Source organism: Cryphonectria parasitica, assembly GCF_011745365.1.
Source record: "Cryphonectria parasitica EP155 unplaced genomic scaffold M406scaffold_8, whole genome shotgun sequence".
Taxonomy (NCBI): domain Eukaryota; kingdom Fungi; phylum Ascomycota; class Sordariomycetes; order Diaporthales; family Cryphonectriaceae; genus Cryphonectria; species Cryphonectria parasitica.
In genome coordinates this window covers 2667618-2689213 of record NW_024468916.1, presented here as the reverse complement: position 1 = coordinate 2689213, position 21596 = coordinate 2667618, and the positions used below count along the sequence as shown (strand labels likewise).

Sequence of the window (21596 nt, the reverse complement as noted above, 5' to 3'; positions counted from 1 at the left end):
CGCTTCAAAAAGTAGCCTCCACTTTCTAGACATTGGTCAATAGGGCTTGCTCTCCAGGCCTTCAGTGCGCCTTCGGTGGCATTAAATAGCATTGACGTTGAGAGTTTGTGGGCAGCGTGAACTGGACAGGTGGTCAATCTTCATTTCCATGCTTTACATAGCGATGAACATAGCTAGACTATGCTGGTCTCGACACACTCACTAGTTGAACAGTCTATAGCCTTCAGCAATTTATCATAAGCGTTTGTCTCCTCGAGGTTGTTTAGAGCGCCGCTGATCCTCGAGATACATCATACTGCTTTTGGGTACGAGTGAGACACAAACGTGACACTTAAGCGTCTGTTGAGTTGTTGAACACCAGGAAGCCACAAGTCATATTATCAAAAGTTTATTCTGTACAGCTAGCATCATGATATACTAGATAATATGTACAGATAGTAAGAATGTAATTGGCAAGCTTCTGCTCAAGTGTGAACACAGTGTGTGCAGCAAGCAGTGCCTTGTAACTACTGGCACGCAATAGTAGCCTGGTCAAACCAGATCCTCACCTCTACCACAGCCCCGCCCTGATTTTCCAGGTTGGCCACGGACGCCACCACAATAGTCCATCAGTCAATGAGTTGTGACACACACACACACTCTCTCTCTAACCAACGTACTCGCAAGTGACGGTGGTGGTCCCGGTGGTAGAGCACTCGGTCAGGACCTCGAGGCTCTGGCGGATGTCGACGATGGTAGAGCCCGAGACGGACGGGGAGCAGTCCTTGAAGGTGACGGTGTCAAAATCGGCAAAGTTGACCAGGCTGCTGCCGGACTCGAAGTCCTCGACGATCCACTCGGCGTTGTACTCGCAGAGCTCGGAGCTCTCGGCGGAGAAGGACTGGGTGACCTTCTTGCCGGTGGTCTTTTCATTTTTGTACGGGATAGGGAAATTGTTGATCAGCGTTTTTTTTTCCTTCCTTCCGTGTGTGTGTGTACGTTGAAGGTATTTTATTGAGAAAAGAGGGACAGTACTCACCGAGTTCTCGAGCGTGACGGTGCCGGCCTTGAGACTGCTGGCTGATGCGGTCATGACGATTGTGTCACCAGCAGAGACGGAGAAACCGGAGAAGTCGTAGGCGTAGTTGGGGTACCACTCGTACCAGGCATCTAATGTATGGTGGAAGCCGTTAGTAAAGCGGTAGTATATCAAAACGATGTGTAATTTACTCTTCGAATTCCAAAAACAAGGTTGTCCTTCGAAATGCAGGAGCATGAAAACACGCACCAAAAGAGACTCCACCACGACCAGCATAAAAGTCCACACCGGTCTGGAGAATAGCAGACGTGCAAGTGTCTCCATCAATGCCAACCCAGGCAGAGGCGGCGTACTTGGCCGTGCTGCTGCCTCCGCTGGGAACAGAGGGTGTAGGCACAACCTATCAACAATCACCGGTGATGTCAGCCAGCTGATTACTTTCCCCCAATTGGTGATTACTTATGGTTCCTATTACTCACAATGGTGCCAGTGACATCGTTCAGGCCAGTACCGATCTTGACGGCGCCAGCCCAGTTGCTATCGTACGACACATCGCTGCTGTTCCTTTCGCCGGACTCGAGACCCTCCATCAGGCCGCGGCGAAAGGTGCGGAGGCGCTCCAGACGAGTGTGGGCGCGGGGCTCGCGCGGCACGAGCTTGACGCCGTCACCGATGTCGATGATGCCGTCGGTGGGGGCGGCGGCGGCCAGAGTGACAAGGGCGGCGAGGGCGGCGGTGTACTTCATCTTGCAGACTGAGGGATGGGGGAAGAAATGGAACGATAATCTTCTATGGTAACCAGAGAGTGAAAGATCAGGTAGAGTGGTTGATCTGAGATGAGGTGATAACAAGTTGATCTTTATTCCGGAGGACGTGACCGTCTTATATAGAAAAGAATTGAATTGTTGGGTCTATGCGAACCTCTGATGCATCTTGGAATTATCGTCATCATTTCTACCGTTCCTCCGACATTTCTCACGACAGATCATGCAAAACTATGAGGCCTCGACCTAAGCCCCGACGATACGAGAGGGAAAAGTATCACCATCCCACAAAGATAGACAGACCTTCCTGTTCGGATGCACGCCAAGCAGTTAGCCAGAGTCAAGAGCTCTAGATACTCGAAAAATTTACAACTCCAGGAGGCCCAATGGCGCGGGCGAGGTGATTGGGATGCAATCACGGATCACACCAGTACGTGGTTCACGAAGTAATTACCTCATCGGAGATTCGGCGAAACCTTGATGGGGTGTGCTCAAGGCATCAAGGGTGATGCTGACCCCAATATTGAGATTCCACGTAGACAAGAAGAAGGATTCAGCCTTGTTTTCTCATCATGCTCATGATCAGCCAATACTATTTGTCATGAAGATAGAGTGCTGTATCATCACGGAAGAGATTCTCTCTGTTCGTCCGGGTAGAGACCTTGTTGGTGATCGCCACGTAGGACATTATTCTAGAAGGCGCTTGGCTGCATCAGGTTTCAAACGCGTGGGCACTATTGGCAGCTGCCAAAGTCAGTCATCACTTCGCAGTGTTGGCGCTGATCGTGGAGTGTGGGCGAGCGGGCGGCACACCACCCAGGGCCAACCGACCTACACCTTCAAGCTCGGCAGTCTTGTTCGACCACCCCAAGATTAACTTGCATAGACGCCAAGTCTAAATCCCACCTTGCCATCGCCTCATGCGGCTCTAAAATACCTGCCGCAGACTCGATTTAGGTTTTGGCGAAGCATCCTCTTCCGGCCCGACGTCCTTTTACGCGGCTTAACGCCACTTTCACAGCCCACACGCCGGCTGTTGTCATGTTTTCGAAAGGGAGAAACAGAACTTCTGTTTATGGACTACTCCCGATCGTTAATCTGAAACGTTCTGGTGTGGACCCCCAACACTGGGGTACAATATTCACTTTGGTTGACAGAAAGTGATGTCAGATACGCACGGTGGGCCACAGAGTGTTGTTGAAGAGAAAATATCTCAACTATAACGTAGATAAATCCAAACAAGGCGATATGCGATTGTCCTGACTATCTAGCAGAACAGGTGGGATTCGAATCTTCGAGAATATGAACAGTTCACCCAGGTTTTGCTGAATTAGTCTCGTTCCCAACCAGGCTGTCTATCCATACCAGACTTGGAGTCCTTGGCCACCAGTAATCATCAAAGCAACACAAAAATGTTCAGCCCTATGTTCAGTATGACCACGGAATTTAATCACTCTGTACCGAGTCTCAACACGGATTTCACTGTACGGTTTTCGGAGCTTTGTGCATGCCCGGTTGTGACATCCCGAGGTCGTCTGAGAGGCGCCCCCCCCCCCCTCCTTCTCTTCCTAATTACCCCCGACAATAAAATCCGGTTGGTCAGATCCAACTCTACCTTAATTTAAGGTATGCATATTCTGCGTAACCCGGGGCTGCGGGTCGCCAGGTGGATCCACGTTCCCTCAAAGCCCTTTTCCTATTACATAGTACTACTGCACCCACATAATAGTACGTACACTTGCATACTTCCTAAACTACTATGGTAAGTCAAAAGGCCTTGATTAAGCATGTTATGCACACTAAGCTTATTTGCTTGGCGAGCCTTGGCATTTGCCCCCCTCGGTCATCATAGGAAGTAACTGATTTGTAGCTGCTCCCTCGAGAATCTTGGGGTGACAGAAGTGTTCGAGCGTTGTGGTGTCTGGCGGTATGTGAGATGCTTGTGGCTACCTTCAACGTTCATCTTGCATGAGGGAGGAGACGTGCTGGAGTCAATACCAACTGAAGATTGACTAGGTACTTTTCGTGAATGACGCTTAGATTACATACTCAAGTATTTAGACAGCAGCGTACACAGCTTACGACTGCTGTTTCGTATAGTTACATTTTGGACCTTCTGGATTGAGAAGGGCGTGGCGGGTGGAATGGGCGCATGACTTCAGCCCCGGACGGCAGCCTTATCATGAAGGACGATCGCAGGTTCTTTGCAGAGACACGAGTCGTTCATGGTAAGCTAATCTTTCTCTTGTCGTTGTCTGTGCAAGAGACATGGTACAGAAGTCTTAGAAACAATTGAATGTATGAAGATGGATGGCTATCAGAATTTACATGTATGCCTGAAATAACGGGTAAGTTTCTCTTCGATAGTCAACAACACCAAGTAGAACACAGCGTTGGACCAAAGGCACGAAAGCAAAGAAAGAAAACTAACGCAAAACGCCAAACCAGGTCGTCGTAATCAGACCATAATCGTAACCTCCCTCTAGACTGACCAGCAGTCGCCAACTGTAGTATGCAGAACCTTGGCGCAAACTACCGCGTCCTTATCAAAGCTCCACGCGACCAGCCCAGCAGCCGCCTCTCAATCCACCTACCTCATTCAATGAAGTGAAAGGCGACTTGATTCTAGGCCATGTAACTCACACATCTCTATATGACGCTGCCTCAAGATCACGCGCACACTTCTAGTTAGTTACTTTGAGGATCTACTACCCCCCCTCCACCTCTTGGAAACTCGAGTCAAAGACAGGCATTCATACTCTTCAAGGTTTTCGCCCATGAACGGCCGCAGTGGAACAATTGTTAGGCCTAGTACCGTTGAGGGGAAGGGGTGGGGGGGAGATCTGTGTCAGAGGAGATCATCGCTCCGGAGTTGCTCATTATGGAGCATGAGGCGTTTTTATTTGTTGGGCGGTGCTTTGGACTGCCTGTGTGTCGTTGTGCCATAATTATTGTCCAAGGGATGAATGTGAGAACCATACTGCATAGCTTTTCCCCGGCAGAATATAGAGCAAATCAAATTCCATCACTGAGTGCCCACACGTCACATTCAATCAGTCCATCGTCTGGATCAAGGAATTTTATCATCAATGGATATTACACTGCGTTTCATTGCGTGACAGAGAGCGTGTCTGCGTTAAATATAAATCAAAGATAGAAAAGGGGAGGGGGAAATAAATAACGCCAGCCTGCACAAAAAGACCCAGAAACAAACAACGACAATCATAGGATTCCAATATCCTTTTTGGTTGATTTCAGTCTGTGCCATCCAATAATATCCCCGCCGCCAGAGCCCCGGAATCAGGTTTCCAAAACAAAGGAAAAATGATTGAAAAAGCTAGAAAAGAAAATTAGTGTGTACCATTCGTCCCACCGCAGCAAGCCTTGCTCTCGCCGTTGCTCTCCCCAAACGCCATCTTGCTCATCTTGTCGGAAGCGTCCACGACGGCGGCCTTGTTGGCGGCGATCTGGCTGGGGATGGTCACGTAGCTCGGAGGAACGTTCATGACGGGGTTGTTGGAGAAGAAGTTTCTGGGGCGCAGGAGGAGGGTCATGGGCTCCACAGGCATCACGGGGAAGTCCTCTGGGGCGGGGAAGTGTGTCACGCCGAATGTGTGCCACAGCACAATGTCTGTGTTCTCAATCGAGTCTGTCCCGTCACCTACCCACTCGGGCAGTCCGCGCGAGGGCTCGCCTGAGGTCTGCGGGACATGTCGGCCGGCAGGCCAGAGCTGATCGTCGGAGTCTATGGCCAGGGTATTCTGTCAGTTTCCTTTCTCTCTCTCTCTTTCTGTCGAGATACTGCTTCGGACGAAGGGGGCGGCGACGTAGGACCACTACTTACACTTGGTCACATGCACAGCATGCCTGGCAAAACCGGCTCTCTTCCAGACCAGCGAGCCTTCCTTGGGCAACAGGCCCGGCACTTCCCTGCTGACCAGCTTATACGAGGCGGGCTTCCCGCTGTAGGGGTGCAGCTTGCTCTCGTTGCACATGTCCCACGTACGCGAGGTCGCACCGTTGTAGTCGGTCATGGCCTGGGCGGTGGTGGTAAACTTGGTGCGCTTGGCGTAGAAGGCATTGCCGTAGAAATTCTCAGGGCTGCCTACTGGCGCGTCTGACGGCACAGCATCGTTCATGAAGACGGTGTTGTTGGGCCCATCGATGTTGGGATCGATGCGCATGCAGAAGAGGTGCTGGTGATTGTGCGCATTGACGCCTGATGTGGTGGAGGTTGTCAGCTCATGTCCTTCTGTGCCAAATTGCCTTCTGTTGTTTTCTCTTTTCTTTGAAACTTACCTGGATACACCTGTGTTCCCCAGCCGAGCGTGTCCTCACCAGGGTTCATGACATAGGTGTTGAGGATGCCCGTGAGCTTGATCTCTGGCTGGATCGTGCCATCTTGCTGTAGTGGGAGTCAGCTTTCCCTTTATTTCTTTTCACTTTCTTTCACATCCCATAAATCTTCCAAAGCGCCCGTCTCAGGGGGGAAAGAAGAGTACTGACGTGAAAGATCCACTGGATAGCATACTCGTAGTTTGCTGCCGTGAAAATCTGTTGAATGACAAGCTTCCGGCCCCTCGTCACAATCACAGAGTCATCTCGGAAGTCCGAGTGCTTGAAGAGAATGCCGCTGTCCTCCTCGTGGATGCAGATAGCGTTCTTGATGGTCCTCACCTCGCCGGCGCGGGTGGGGAAGTGTGCGTCAAGGTAGTGAATGCTGCCCTTGCAGTCGCAGCCCAGGGCCAGGCTGTTGGTCATGTAGCCTCCGCCGTACTCTCCCAGGTCAAAGGCGTGCTTCCTCTGGTGAGGGTGTTCGGGGTTGCCGTAGGGCACGACCATCTCCGCCAGAGACAGGCGGTAGAAGATGGGCCGGACGGTGCCCTTGTCGTTGTAGGTGATGTCGTTGAGCACGATGCCCTCGCGGTAGTTGAAGCCGATGTGGAACTTCCAGGACTGCCACTCGATTTCCCTGCCCTTCATGGTGAAGGACACGCCTTCGGGCTGGGTGATGTTGATGGGCTTCAGGTCGGTGCGGTAGCCGCCCTGCTTCTCATTCACAAAATCTGGGGTGTAGTTGATGGTGGCCTCCTTACGCAGCGGCCTTCTCACCTTGGGGATATCAATCCCGATGATGGCCTGCTTGTCGGCATCGTAGATGGGGCAGAAGTCCAGCGGATACTGGTATTGGCAGTCGTCCACGTTGGGGCGGTAGTACATCAGGGCTTGCTGCAGACGGACCTGGGAGCCGTGGCGCTCGTCGTAGCCAATGGTCCACGGGTCACAGTAAACCTTGTGCATCTCGTCCTTGGGGATCCCGCTAATCTCACACTGCTCGATGACGCTAGGGTCTGTCCGGCAGACGTGCTCCACAGCCTGGAGCTCTTCCATGGTGATCTAATATTGCGGAACACGGTCAGCCTCTCTTGCGTGCGCCCTTTTGTGGTAGTATGTTTCTCTCTCACTCTCAGAATGACTTACAATAGGTTGAAGGCCATCCAGCTGTTCCCAGTGGGTGATCTGCGCCGTCTTGATGTCGACGAGGCCATCATAGACCTTGCCTCCTGGGGCAATGACCACGATGTCTGCGATTCTCGTTGGTCTGGGAGCCTTCTCTGGGTCTGCCAGCCAGGCTGTCATCTCGGCCTTGCGCGGCTCATGCAGGGAGACCACATTGAAGAAGACATCGCCGTGGGCCTTCTTGACAGCGGTGATGGACGTCTGGATCTCCTCCAAGGAGAGAGGATCCAAGGGATGAGGAATCTCGTCCTGTGCCACAGAACCCATCTTTTCGTTTTGTTCTTGTTCGTGTTTTGATGTGTTGTCTTGAGCCACCAGCCTGCTTCGATGGTGAATGAGTGCAAAGGGAGATGAAGACAGAGACAGCTAACACACACTCAAAACACTAGAAGCAGAAAATTGAAGATCTGGGGAAACGTGGGCTGGCTCGAAGCTTGTTATTAAATTCACTTTCTTATCCCCTCACTCCTTATATTTTATGTCTTGTCCTGATTTTCCGAGCCCAGTCCGAGTTATGCCGTTAACGGAGATGCACGATGACTTAGTTGACGGGTGATGTCTCGACTGGCGTGTCTATCACGACTATCTCGTCGAATGAGTGAGCTCCGTATTACCAAAGCCATATCACCAAACAGCAGCCAGACTGGCGCCTCGTCCGTCTGAGGGGAAACGATAAGATCGGAAACGATGAGCGAGCTGTCACAGGGCCCCTCCTTCCCGTGCCTTCTCCGAGATAAGCTCGCGCCGATGTCGTCCAGGCTAGCAGCCTAAGAAGGCGCCCCTCTCCCCTCTCTCGATAAGACCCCGCATTGGGCTAATTTTATAACACTACACGTACTTCTGATAGCGGCAATGCTTTGATAACCCAGCCTAACTGATTGGCTGCTCCAGCCTCTTCTACAACCACGTTCTAAATTAACTATCATGATAGTCGCCAAGATGGCTTATTATCTTGAATCATGTGCTAATGACTGATGTACAATATCTACTTGAACCTTTTTCTCTCTCTCTCTCTCCCCCCCCTCTCCTCTCTTTAATCAGACTTGCCCGTTCATCGTAAGACTATACGTAAAGAATGGTCTGATGAAAAGACAGGATCTTAATACATGCACCGCACACATAATTTGATACCCACCAGACCAACTCCTCAGGTGCAACTTCATCGCTGCTAGCCTGTACTGACACGAAACGGCGGCTTGTTGAGCTAATAAATAAACCTTTGGCCTGGAGCACAAAGCGTGGTGTGTATGACCTCGGGAGGGAACCAGAAGTTATCAGAGGTTTCAGCAAGCAGAGGAAACGTGATACAAGAAGCTCACACAAGTTTGCAGGCATTTGCTTGGAGAGGACCATTCTTACAACCTCTTTTTGTCCGTCTCGGGTCTTGTGTGATGGTTGCGAAATGAATCTGATTGGCCGACATGATTCTACAGCGGGCTACATCGCTTGCCGCACATTGACCTTGACCAGATAAGAAGGCATTGGCAAAGAAAAAGGTGTTGGCAAGCAAGATGTCTGTCTTGCCTGTGCAACGTAATTATACGGACATTGTTACCCTCACTCCAGCACCTAACCACAACTGAAATCTCGAGCTTGCATAAAGGTAATGACAAGAATTGCCCACTAGACTGGACTGATCAAGGCCATTGGTCGACGTTGTCAGCTGTGGCTGCTGATCAAGCTGACATCTTTTCACGCGGTCCGATGCATGCTGAACGCGTCACCTGTAAGAATCCAAGAGCTGCCCTTTCTTTGGCCTAGGCAGCATATCCCAAGAATACCCTCCCCCACACAATCAAACATGCATGAGGTGACAGCCGATTGTTGAATCCTTCCCTTGAGAATCTTCCGGGCCAAATCCATCTCTTCGAACGGATTTCTGCACGAACAAGCGCAACTCCCCCTCCGAACCATACCAATCAAGAAAATTCCTGTCGTCATCCGCCGGGAATTTTATGCGTGTCGGCACTTGAGTCTTTCTCGGGAGGAAGCTGTCGAAAGTAAGACAAGACAGCCCCCACCTTGGGGCGGGAGTGGCGCTCGGGAAAGGGGGAGGGTCGAGTAGATGGGAATGGGTGCCTGCATATTCCTTGCGGCAACCTCAGCCTGTGAGAAAAAAGCTCGTATGTATACAGCAAGGGGGCTGAACAATGGTCGGTAAGGGGAGAGGGAAAACGGGGACAGCAAATTTGGGGGCTCGGTTGCACGGGGAGGGTAGGCACAGCAACTCGGTGTAGAAGCTGGTTACGCGTCTGTACATGGTCTTGACGGGACTTTGTAGCACAATGAGACGCTGACTGTATCTGTACTTCTTCTTTGGTTCTCTTGATAATACGGAGGGGCATGTTTATGAATATATCACACACCATTTAAGATAAACTGGCCTTGCGCAGTATAAAAAGAGAGAACCATCAGTCCTAGCTTTCCTCATAAGGATTAGAACCACCTTGGAAAGGCCCCAATTGCATACACCCGCCTCAACAACCAACTCGACCTCAACATGGAGACTGACGGCTCACTCAGCGAAAAGCAGATCGAGATGGAAGAGAGAAGGGAGGAGGGAACGGACGGCAGCGAAAGCGCCACCACAGAACCATCCGTACTAGAACCAGATGTGAATCCATCACGACATGGTCCTCATAAGGCCTCGGGCGCGGCGTCAGCTGGAGCCGTGCCAGCTGCTGCAGCCATGAATCCGCCACCTGCTACGATCCCCAAAGCCCCCAACGGCGGCCTACAGGCCTGGCTCCAGGTGTTTGGGGGATTCTGGATCTACTTCAACACATGGTATGTTGAATACTTTCCATATTGATCCTTTCCTCGGATTGTTCTTTTTATGCGTGGCGTCAGCTATTAATCTAAAGAATGAACCACCACGGTGGTATCATCAAACTCAAAAAGGGGCCTCATCATGACATTCGGGGTGTTCCAAACCTATTATGAAAGCAATTTGATTTCGCAGTACACACCCTCCTCAATCTCATGGATCGGGACCATCCAGGTCTTCCTCTTGATTGAAGTGGGAATTATTTCTGGGCCGCTCTATGATCAAGGCTACTTGCGCCATCTGATCACTGCAGGGGCCTTGTTGCTTTCTCTAGGATTCATGATGGCCAGCCTTGCCAAGGAATACTATGCCATCTTCCTGTCCTTAGGAGTCTGCAGTGGTATTGGGATGGGGCTACTCTTTTTCCCAGGCATCTCGGCTTTCACAACCTACTTCACGACGCGGCGCGGGCTGGCAAATGGTCTTGCTGCTTCGGGGAGTGGGATTGGTAAGTTCCAAATTTTTCTCCTTTCTGTTTTGTTCTTGAACTTTCTATGAGATTTGGAGACCAATTAATCTAATCGTGGCTAGGAGCGGTTGTGTATCCAATTGTCCTTCGCCAGCTCACCTACCAGGTCTCTTTCCCCTGGGCAGTGCGAGCAGTAGGCTTCATCATCTTCGGAACCGTCCTCATTCCCGTCCTTCTCCTGAAGCCCATGTTCCTACCACAGGGCAGGCGAAAGCTTTTTGACAAGAGCATCTTTGAGGACCGCGTCTGTACGTTGCTCTCTTTCTCTTCATGTCCTCTCAGAAACGAAATAATCAAAGGAAAGAAAGAAAGAAAGAAAAAACCACCATCCCAGACTAATGACACTTACAGACACTCTTTTCTCCCTCACCAACCTAATAGGCTGGCTAGGCGTCCAAATCCCCATTTTCTACGCCGGCCCCTTTGCCCACTTCTCCCTCCACACCACCGAGTCCGCCTCCTTCTACATGCTAGCCATCATAGGCGCGGGCTCCCTCCCAGGCCGCCTCCTGGCCCCCTTGCTCGGCGATCGCTTCGGGCCTCTATACATCTACCCTGTCTTCATGGCCCTCGCGGGACTCGTCACCCTCGCCTGGATCCGCGTGACGACGTACGGTGGCCTCGTTGCCGTCGCCCTGCTGTACGGGTTTGCGTATGGCGGGGTCGTCAGCCTGCCTCCTCCTGCGGTGGCTGCCATGACGCGGGATATGCGGATGCTGGGCACGAGGATCGGCTGTGTGTTTACCTTTGCCGGTGTGAGTGCCATGGTGGGACCGCCGATTGCTGGGGCGATTGAGGGGGGTGAGGCCGGGTTTCCCGGGTTGTTTGGGTTTGCGGGGGCTATGATGCTGGCGGGGAGTTTGCTCTTGGGAGGTGTGGCTTGGTTGCATGATAGAGAGGTGAAGAGGGCGAGGGAGGGGGCGTAGTGGGTGTGAGGCCTTCCAGAGTTGCGAAGTTTGTCTGGATAGATGGCTGGATTGGATGGTGTGTGGGTGACTTTTGTTCTAATTGTAAGCTCCCTGGACGCAGGGTTGTGGGACAACTATCTTTTAAGGTGTTCTGGCATATGAGAGTGATGATTCTATCGGATAATGAGATGGACAAACCGAAAAGAAGGCAAAGAAGCGGGGCGTGATGATGATGATTAAAAGACTGGTTGTGATTTGATGTATCAAGAATAACACGTGCGATTCAACAATGGTTCAAATTCTTTGACAGGGTATAAGGCATATATATTATTCTCTCTCCAGATAGACAAATGAAGGTTCTATATAGTTGGATATTATCATGTAAATAAGAAATCATAATGTGATGACCACCAAAATGATTCATTCGAAAGCCACAAACGCCGGATATCATGCCCAACGCTTTTTCCCTTTTTTTTTTTTGCAGAGCCGAATATGCATGAAAAATCAGCGAGAAGGAGAAAAAAACAAAGTAAGAAAGAAAAAAAGAATAACTATGCAACCTCAGCCGCCGAAGATGCATAAGAAACAGTTCTCGACTCGACCCAAGGCCGTCTCGGCGCCTTGCTCAACCTCTTGCCCTCATACCCACTTCCACTCCCGATGGTCAGGAAAGAGCCTCTCGTACTGGCCGGGAACTCCTGCCACCGAATACTGTTCTTCCGCATCGGTCCCTGATAATATCTGATTGAAGAAGCATAAGGGTTCGTCCGCCTTTCCTCCAGAGCCCGGGACTCTTCATTATTGCCTCTGTACTGCGTTACATCCAGCACACCAAAGTCCTCCGTTTCGGCCCACAGCTCTTCCTCGGAAACATCGCTGTACCGAAGAGGAACGGGAGCACCAAAGCGGAAACTGTTGTGGGCGGAGGCCATGAGGCCCTCGTCGGCTCGCATCTGGGCTATGTGCCACTGGATCCAGTACATTTGCTCGTGCTCGCGCAGGTAACGTTTCCCGTGGAACCCCTTGAGCACGACGCCACGCGAGAGCATGCCGAGCTTGCGGCGGAACTCGGCCTTCTCGTACATGCGGCGCGTCAGCCACTCCACATCCGTGTCCTGAATTACGTCGGGAAGCGCGAGCGATGAAGGCACGGCTTCCTTCTCGCCCACCTCGCCTGTGAACTTGGTCCAGGCCCCAACCATGGACAGCATGGAGATCTGGGCGCGCGCAAGGGCCACGGGGTCATTGGGTGGCACCACCTCACCGTACTTCTTGTTCGAGTCGTCCGGGTCGGTCAGGACCAGAGCGGTGGCGCCCACGGACGTGGCAACGATGGGGACACCTGCGAGGGCGGCCTCAGCGATGGCGAGAGGGAGGCCCTCAGACAGGGACGAGTTCATGAACAGCCAGGCGTCCTTGAGAACTTCCTGGGGACGACCGAACCCGCCTAGAGTGACATTGTCGCTCATCTTGCACTGCTGGATCAGCTTGATGGTGTCGATGGTGTATTGGGGCTCGCGGTCCTGTGCACCGTAGACGACAAGCTTGTAGTCCTTGAAGCCGAACTTGTTGATGATCACATCAGCGGCCAGGACAGCCGTGCGCACGTCCTTGATGAACTGGACGTTGGACAGCATGATGACGGTGGGGACCTCGGTGCGCACATGATCCACAGGCTCGAAGGCGTCCATGTTGCCGACGCCATTGACGATCGGGTCGATCTTGCGGCGGAACTGGTTGCGGTGGTTGACCTGGCCGCGGTCGGTACCCAGGTCGGCCTCCCAGATGGGATTGAAGAAGGAGGTGCAGGGCAGGATGACGTCGGCGTGAAAGTAGGCCAGCTTGGTGGCCAGGCCGATGCCCGCCAGAAGCATGGTCTGCACGGGGATGGACAGCTCGCACTGAGCGGGTGAGATGTTGAGACAGCACTCGCGCCAGAGGATGGCGTGGTCCCAAATGCCAAAGGTGGTGCCGCGCTTATACTTGAGCAGCATGCCGAACAGACTGCTGATGCCGTGGTGGGTGCTCTGGAAGACCTGCGGGCAGTTCTCGGGCGTCTGCACGCTGAAGATAAAAAAGTACGACTTGTAGATGGCCATGGCGTCGCGGAAGTCGGTCATGGTGGGACGCGACAGCTCAAAGGATTCGTACGTGTCCATGATGTTAGGGTCGTCGTAGCTCTCGAGCCAGGCTTCGACCCAGGCCGCGGCCACCTCCTTGCTGTTCCAGGTGACATTGTAGTCCTTGTGTTCAAAGTATTTGAACATGGTGAGCATGACGTTACTGAAGTGCAGCAGGTCAGGACGGGTGAAGGAGCGAGTCCTGGCACCCTTGACAAACTGCTTCAGGATGGGGACAAAAGTGCCGAGGATATCGCGCCTGATCTCCGTGTTGCCAATCTTGCGGTCCACCTCGGACTGCAGCAGGTTGTCAATGACACCATGGTTGGGCGTCTTGCCGTCCAGGCCCCAGAGTGGGAGGATCTTGAGCGACTGGACGTTCTTCTCGATCTGGAAGCGCGGAATACCGTACTCGTTGGCTGACTCGGCCAAGACATGGTTGCGAATCGTGCTGTGCCCGTTGACCAGATCACGGCGGCAGTTGGACACACCACCAGGCGACTCAGGCCAGCAGCCGACATCATTAAAGATGACAGAGATGCGGTCTGCCGTGTCCTTGAAGCAATCCTCGGGGCGTGTCGTCATCTGGTTGGCATCCTTGCCCAGACCCATGGCATACAAATCAGCCGCCTTGATCGGCAACATGCACACTTCAGAGACATCCTTCTCAATCTCGATGGCGGCGACAATCTGCTCGATGTTGTCGTCCAGCACCTTCTTGGCAGAGGTGAGACGGCCAGAGGACCGATAGCTCCAGTATCGCTGTAGCGTGGGCTCCTCGCGCAGAATCAGCTCGTCCATCCAGCAGGCCGTGATGCCGTCGAGCGAGTTGGACTTGAGCCAGTTGTTCCACAGCTCGGTGCGCAGCCACCAGGTCGGCACACGCGTGTAGATCTTCTTCTTAGAGAAGTAGCTCCAGGCGCCCGGGTTGAGGATGGTCGAGACGGACCTGGCGCTGAGCTTCCTGCCTGCGTACTTGAAGATTCGGCGCACGTCATCCCGGTGATGGCGGATCAGCAAGTCGTCATTTTCAAAGGCGACATCCGTGGGGCGCATCTGCATGATGGCTTCCTCGGGGAAAACCTCCGGCGGCTGGGCGACCATGCAGCGCGTGTCTTTGTCCTCAAGCATGGTGACCATGGTCGGATCGCGGCGGTGGGCGTAGTTGCTGGTCGTGGTGTACCTCTTGCGGCCAATCCTGCGAACCACACGGCAGACACGGTCCGACGGCACCCAGTCGAGCTTGGCACCGACGTCCGCACGAAGGGGAACCCCCCAGTAGACGGCAAAACTATCACTGTCGGCCACCTTGGCCAGCTTGAACTCAGCACGTAGGATCTCGTGGCTGTTCTTGGGGCTGGACTTGTACGAGTAGGTGAACTCGTACTCAGTCCCGCTAAAGATCATGACGCCGTGGGTCACGCGGCCGTACTTGTCGTAGAAGCAGCGCTTGAAGTTGTCGCCGTCGACCACCTCCTTATAAGCGGGCCAACGGCTGCGGGATCTCTCGGCGAAGAAGAAGGTAGAGAAGACAAATGGGTTGGCCTTCTTGTCTTTGCCCGTCGACCTATCCTGACGGCGCACGAGGCGGTGAAGCTCACCATACACGGCCGTCGACACGGGCTCCACATCGGCAGCCGGACGCGTCGAGAGGGCCCTGTCGAAAATGTCAAGAGTGATGGAGTCTTGGTCGTTGCGCGTGGCGAAACCCGTGATAATCTTCCTGGGCTGCTCGATGATGACCCGATCCTTGACCAGCGTCCTCGAGGCGCCCTTCTTGGCCAGGCGGGAGATGCGCACGAGGTTCTTGCGGTGGTAGATGAGGAGCACGTAGACCCAGATGTTTTTGAGGAACCAGCAGAAGCGCCAGAATGACAGAATGACCCAGAGGATCGGACCACGGGCGTACCAGTACCGCACGTTGTACCACAGCTCACGTTCGACATCGGACCCGGCCCCGGTCAGGATGCCCACCCACTTGGTAAAGTTGGACGGGATAGAAGCGATTCCAGACACAAAAGTGTGGAGGAAGCCGTATTTGGATGGGCCGATGTGCACAGGCGAGCAGTGCAGTTCCGACTTGGCCAAGGGTGCGGTGCCCGTCTCGAGAGAGTACTCTGCGTTGATGTGCTCGCGCTCCAGCGTCTTCTCGTAGATGCCCAGGGCTATCTCGAGGTGGAAGTCACACGTCTGCAGGTCGATGGAGTGCGTGGCGATCCACTCGTGCAGGTCGCGCGACACGCTGACGGGATCGCCTAGGATGCGACACATGATGACCTGCCGCACATAAGGAGGTAGATCGATCCACTTGGTGTCGACGTGCACGCCCATGCATAGGTACTTCATCAGCTTGAGGTTGGTCTTGCGTTGGATGTCCATGAGCGTGGGCAGGTCTGATGTGGACAGCTCAAAGTCGATGCGGCGGGACATGTGCTCCGTTTCATGCAGGAAGTGCTCGGCCTGGATGGCCCGGATCCGGTCCATGTGGAAGATGGCACGGGCGACGTGGAAGAGGATGGCCTCGGTGGCAAAATATGCCAGGAGGGGCTGCCACGTGGGCACATCGACCTCGTCCTCCAGGAGGTAACCCGTCGAGATCTCAAGCATGTTCCCGTCATACCTGCTGAAGGACATGGAACTCCCAAGGCCCCTGTCGATAAAGGCGGTACGAGTGCTGAGGTTCAGCTCGATATGCCCTGCCTTCCACATCTCCAGCGCCACCTTCAGCACATCCTCGGACCACGCCGCGTTCTGCGCATGCTGGTTGGGCTGACTGATACTCAGGCGCAGAAGCTCGGCAATCCTCTCGCAGATGAGGGAGTGTGAGGCCGAAGTGACCTTGTTGCCAGGCAGATTCTTCCAGGCCACAACCTCTGCCGTCTCAGAAACAGCCATGCTAGGGTTGGACAGCCTGGGCTGTGTCCAGCAGTTCGCCGCCGCAGCGTCAGCACCCGCACCTGTCTGTAGGAGGCTGCTGGTGCGCGTAGAGTCTCGCATGTGCAGGTCCTTCCAGACAAAAAACGTCGTCAAGGCTGCTGCCAGCAGGGAAGCTGAGTTCAGGGCAATGACATCGGTAAAAAAGGGCTCATGGTTGCCGTAGACACCATGGATGGTGCAGCCGACCACAAAACCCACTGCGGCGCTGCACAGGATCGAGGCGGTATGGTAGCTGACGTCTGTGGTGAAGCAGCGGTTAAATTGGAAGACCATGACGCCCGTGTAGGCGATGCAGTAAGCGTAGAACAGGATCACCACCTCGGCGTTCTTGACAAAAACCCAAAGGAGGATGCACGAGACGCCAAACCAGAAGAAGAGGCGCTGAAACAGTTCGCACAGGGCGCTCAGGTACTTCTTGCGCCGGCGCGTCTCCCAGCCCCTCTCGACCTGCCCCGCGTGGTCCAGGTCCAGCAGTTTCTCGTCCGACAGGGCGTAATTGCCCGACCAGTACTTCTGCAGCGTGCCGTCCAGCGTCATGACAGAGGCGCAGAAATACAGGATGGCAAAACAGATGCCATAGCGGGCTGTGTCATCGATGAAGACGCTGATGGCCACGTACTCGGCGCTCATGACAATGCTGACCCAGCGGTCCATGAGAGCGACCAGGAAGAGACCCACGCTTACACCGATGTCAAAGCGGGCGTACCGGAAGAGGATGAAGATGTTGTGCTCTTTCAGGCCCTGCGCCATCTGCTCCTGCGTTTTGAGTGCCTGGTTGACCTGTCCGAACCAGGCAGGCGTCAGCGTGTCCGCGCGTGGCCTGGCTGGGTCGTCCTTCTTCAGCAGCCAGTCCAAGTACGGCATGCCCTTAGCCACACGCGCCACCACAGGATCGACGTGGTGCGAGGTGGCACCAAATCCCAGCACGCCGTGGCTATAGGCCTCAACCTGCCTGCGGAAGGCCAGGAGACCCATCTTCCTCTTGACCTCGGGCGTAACGTTGTTCTCCTCCTCCGTCTTAACCATTCTCGACGTGGCTTTGTTGTCGCGGTCCGAGGCGGTGTCTGCGAGGGGCTGGCCGGCCTCTGCCTCTAGCTTGGTGTTGTACCAACCCAGAATGTCCTTCTCCGTCACACGGGGAATCCTGTCCATCCAAGTGGACCACTCATGGCAGAGGCTGCGGTACTGGATCAGGATGAGAAACAGGAATCCGTACGCGACAGGCAGGTAGATTTGCAGGTCGTGGCCGGGCGAGAAGGTAGAGATCAAAGGTGAGAGAAAGAATGTCGGGATGGTCCGCCACAGAACAGTACGGCCCGACGTGAGCGGGCTTCCCCGTTGATGCATTGTTGCCATGACGCCTGAGAAGAAAAGAAAAGATTAGCGAACACACAAAGTCGACGATTCTGCTTGATATAGGGAGAGGGCAGACGAGATCGGAACTAAACTTACCAAGAATGTTGAGATACATAGAGATGGCAACGAGATAGAGGAAAAATACAATGCCAGAAAGAACATTGACCTTGACCGTGAAAATGATGAAACCAACGATGCCGACAAGAATGGTAATGACAAACCCACCAGACAACCGCTGGACGTGGAAGTAAATCATGTTGTCGTATGCATAGTTGCAGATGTAGTAATTGCCAATGCTGCCCACCCAGCCCGTGACACCAGCCGAGATGAGCAGCGACATGAGGAGCGCATAGCATGCAGCGGTGAGGTGGTCATTGCCCAGCCAGGCGGTCATAAACAGGCCTCTGCCGAGGAAGGTCAAGAGCAGGATATCAATAATCGCAGGGAGACAGAAGATGGACAGGGCGCCAAAGTCGGCAAACTTCTTGCGGATGTTGATGACCGTCTTGGACATGTCAAAGTCTTTCCTGGACGGGCCATCAGGGCCCATCTCCTCGTCCGCACCGCCGGGCATGGGGTCAGGCTTCGCAAAAACCGTCATGATCTTCTTGTCCTTAAAGCCCATAGGGGGAGGGTTGTCCTCGAGGAACTCGCGGTAGCGGTCGTAGATGATCTCGCCCAGATCCCGAGGGAGCATGCCAAAGTAGGCCTCACACTGGGACCCGAGGGCCCAGAGCTCAGAGAAGACGGCAGCCTGGTCGCGCTGGGAGAGGAAGAAAGGGCAGCGATCTGTAGTTTCGACGTAGACGTCCTCAAAAGCACCCTTGCGCAGGGCAGAGAAGAAAATCAGGGCAAACAGGTCGGCGTTTATGTCGACGTGGTCGCAGCTGGTCCAGGAGCTCCACGGGTCGTATGCGTGCAGAAGGGCGTCAGTCAAGGTGTTGAGCTTGTCGCGGTCTGCCGAGAATAGCGCGTCGACGACGATTCTGTCGACGAGGTGGTACAGATGGAGCAGGTTGGTCACCGAGGGAAGCTTCTGGGCGCCCAGGCGCACGAAGTCCTGCAGCCGCCGCCGGAGGAGAGACTCCATGTCCTGGGTGCCGCTGAGGAAGCCAAAGGAGGTGGCGTGGTTCCAGGACTGCAGCGAAGTCTGGTCGATGAGCACAGAGCGGCACTGCTCTTCGATCCCGAACTTGAAGTGGTGGTTCAGGCTCGACACCTTGATCTGTTCCAGTAGGAAGAGCGTCTCTGCCGGCGTGGCATTGTCAATCTGGTGGCGAATGCTCAGGGGAAGCGTGATGTCTTCCTCCGAGGCGCCCAGCGCCCGCTCGAACTGCAGCTCCTCCTCGAAGCGCTCGACACGAGAGACATCATGGTGCGCGAGCCACGTGTGCAGGATGGTCTGCACGTCGCTCGGACAGCGTCGTGAAATGAAGAGGTCGATCTCAGTCGGAGTCGAGTCCGGATGCAGGTAGTGGTCCTTGGAGACCTTGTGCGCGGCAGATACACCCCAAAACTCGGCAGCATTGTCCGGGAGGGTGAAGCCGCTGCCGAGGCCCTTGTAGATGAAGATATTTCGCGCCTTAAGGCCCGCCACCAGCGACTGCACGAGCTGATAGTGCCTGGAGGCACGAGGGTACTGCTGGAAAGCCTCGAGGTACTTGGTCATCTCAGCATCCGAGGCGCGCTGCAGCATCTTCAGGGTGCGCAGATGGATCTGAGTGTCCAGGATGGCGTCGTGCTGGGCGGTGGTGGGCTCGCTGAGGAGTGGTACGCAGCCATTGGGCGAAATCAGCTCCCCCTGCGACGTGCGCTCCCAAAAGTCCTCCCTGGTTGGGGCGTACGGCACATAGTCGGGCGGGGTAATCCTGATGGGCCGTTCAGATCGCAGGTTCTGGAGGTCTTCGGGGAGCGACAGCGGCCGCAGGAGCTCATCGATCTCGGGGATGATCTGCTGGAGCTCGCCAAACGGCAGGCTGGCCACCTTTTCGATCGAGTCGCGCCGTCCGTTGCCCACGTGCGTGAGCCTCTTCTGCTGCATCCAGGAGCTCTGCAGCTCCGACGTCTCGGACCTCCGCAGGTACTCAAACGCGCTCAGGCTGAGCGGCAGCTTCTTGGTCGGCATGACGCTGGGTGCGGTTGGAGACGCGGCTCGGCCGTGCTCAAAGGCGGCCGCGAAATGCTCGGCTAGCTTCTGCGATCTCCTGACCACGGCTGCCGAGGGGCGTACATGCCAGCGGTCGAAAAAGCCCACAAAGAAGTTGGGCCTCTCCACCCGCTGGTCTGCGCACTTGGCCATGGCGTCGCGCAGGGCGATGGACCGGAAATAGTCCCTCCTCGTCCCGTCCTCCAGGATGCACGCGTTCTCCACAATGAGGCCTGAGAGGAACTTGGGGTTCACCAGGCTCAGCACTGAGGCGTCATGGTGGCACTTTAGGACGACGGGAACTTGGATCTCGCAGAGCCCGATGATGATCTGCGGGATCAAGGGGAGGGCTGAGCTGGGGACCATGCCGACATCCAGGACCAGGCCTACGACGGCATTGTCGTGGTAGACATGGAAGAGAAAGTCGATGGTGGTCGAGGGGGAGAATCCGGTCGCAGAGCTGATGCCCAGGTCCTGGCCGTCAACAAGGCCAAGCACGGGAGTGGATGGGGAGACACCGGCGATGGTGCTCGAGGTCTCGGAAAATGAGCCTTGGTCAGTGTCCTCGGTGGCAGCCGCCCCCGTCAGAAACGGCAGGGCCACGATCAGCAGGTCGTGCTCGATGTTGAGCTTTCCAAGATTGGGGACGGGGCTGTCCTTCCCAAAGACGCCAAACGACTTGACCGTCGACAGGTCCACGCAGGGCGATGGCTCCATGCGTTTGGCCCGCTCGAGTGCTCCATCTCTGTTCCGACTATGTACACACAAGATACGTTAGCAAACAAACAGAAATCAACAAGAAAAGCAAGGACTCTGCCGCCGCCAATTTTGATTCTTGTCATTCTTCTACTGAAGAAATTGTTCACAACGACGTACCTTTTTCTTCTCTTTCTCCATGATCTGAAGGCCCAGGCTGACCTCTCGCCTATTGCCAGAATCGTTGGGACACCCACAGCTACGATTGCGATGATGAAGGTGATCCATTGATATGAGTACTGGAGACGTTCATCGCTCGGTAATATGGAGTTGCAGTATATCTTCCACTGGGTGCCGTTGCCGCAGACTTCCGAGGCAGTGTTGCCTGACAGCAGAGGCTGGAAGAAGGAAGCCATGATGATGACGACGGATGACGATGCTCCTGCTGCTGCTGGGCTGGCAGCGGTGGAGTAGAGGGAAGGTGCAAGGGAGAGAGGGTCACAGTGCAGCGCAAGGCAATACGCACACCCGACGGCTTTGCACAGCACGAGTTATCCAAGACAAAAACAAAAAGAAAAGGACGAAAAGGCCCCTCAGTGTCCAATATCAAAACATTGCTGCCCACGTCCACCAGCTGAGAAGTACTAGGCGGGGTTGCGCCGCTCTTTCTTTGTCCGGAAATGGTGAAAAGGGAATAGGCGGTTTTGTAAAAAGGGCCCAGTGGTGACGGCGGCGGGGAGGGAGGGAGCCTAAAGTGTGTAATAAAAGGAGGATGGCTTGGCCTGTAGAGCAGAGGCCGGAAAGGGAAACCAGCAAAAGACGCGAACGGATGGGT

The 21596-nt window shown here is 54.3% G+C and overlaps 5 protein-coding genes across 5 annotated transcripts; 1 reads left to right on the top strand and 4 right to left on the bottom strand.

Moving 5' to 3' along the window:
• Positions 1–355: 355 nt before the first annotated feature.
• On the bottom strand, positions 356–1854 carry M406DRAFT_358133 (acid proteinase). The gene is made up of 4 exons (XM_040923804.1): positions 1498–1854; positions 1268–1418; positions 1019–1149; positions 356–904 (listed from the first exon to the last, which is right to left on the bottom strand). The coding sequence occupies exons 1-4, from the start codon at positions 1762–1764 to the stop codon at positions 647–649; spliced, it is 807 nt and encodes a 268-aa protein (XP_040772870.1). The 5' UTR covers positions 1765–1854; the 3' UTR covers positions 356–646.
• Positions 1855–4850: 2996 nt separating this feature from the next.
• Positions 4851–7676, bottom strand: M406DRAFT_281981 (uncharacterized protein). Its single transcript, XM_040918462.1, has 5 exons — positions 7264–7676; positions 6289–7179; positions 6082–6187; positions 5627–6001; positions 4851–5527 (listed from the first exon to the last, which is right to left on the bottom strand). The coding sequence occupies exons 1-5, from the start codon at positions 7567–7569 to the stop codon at positions 5133–5135; spliced, it is 2073 nt and encodes a 690-aa protein (XP_040772869.1). The 5' UTR covers positions 7570–7676; the 3' UTR covers positions 4851–5132.
• Positions 7677–8337: 661 nt separating this feature from the next.
• On the bottom strand, positions 8338–8851 carry M406DRAFT_57997 (uncharacterized protein). Its single transcript, XM_040924593.1, has 2 exons — positions 8634–8851; positions 8338–8543 (listed from the first exon to the last, which is right to left on the bottom strand). Exons 1-2 carry the CDS (start codon positions 8653–8655, stop codon positions 8365–8367), a joined length of 201 nt encoding a protein of 66 aa, XP_040772868.1. The 5' UTR covers positions 8656–8851; the 3' UTR covers positions 8338–8364.
• A 1081-nt stretch (positions 8852–9932) lies between these two features.
• Positions 9933–11501, top strand: M406DRAFT_64971 (uncharacterized protein; the record flags this gene model as incomplete). Its single annotated transcript, XM_040924907.1, has 6 exons — positions 9933–9960; positions 10023–10089; positions 10204–10577; positions 10661–10846; positions 10950–11399; positions 11458–11501. 6 exons carry the CDS (start codon positions 9933–9935, stop codon positions 11499–11501), a joined length of 1149 nt encoding a protein of 382 aa, XP_040772867.1.
• A 310-nt stretch (positions 11502–11811) lies between these two features.
• Positions 11812–21177, bottom strand: M406DRAFT_108946 (family 4 glycosyltransferase; the record flags this gene model as incomplete). Its single annotated transcript, XM_040915325.1, has 3 exons — positions 11812–17924; positions 18016–20819; positions 20942–21177. The coding sequence occupies 3 exons, from the start codon at positions 21175–21177 to the stop codon at positions 12058–12060; spliced, it is 8907 nt and encodes a 2968-aa protein (XP_040772866.1). The 3' UTR covers positions 11812–12057.
• Between the last annotated feature and the right edge of the window lie 419 nt (positions 21178–21596).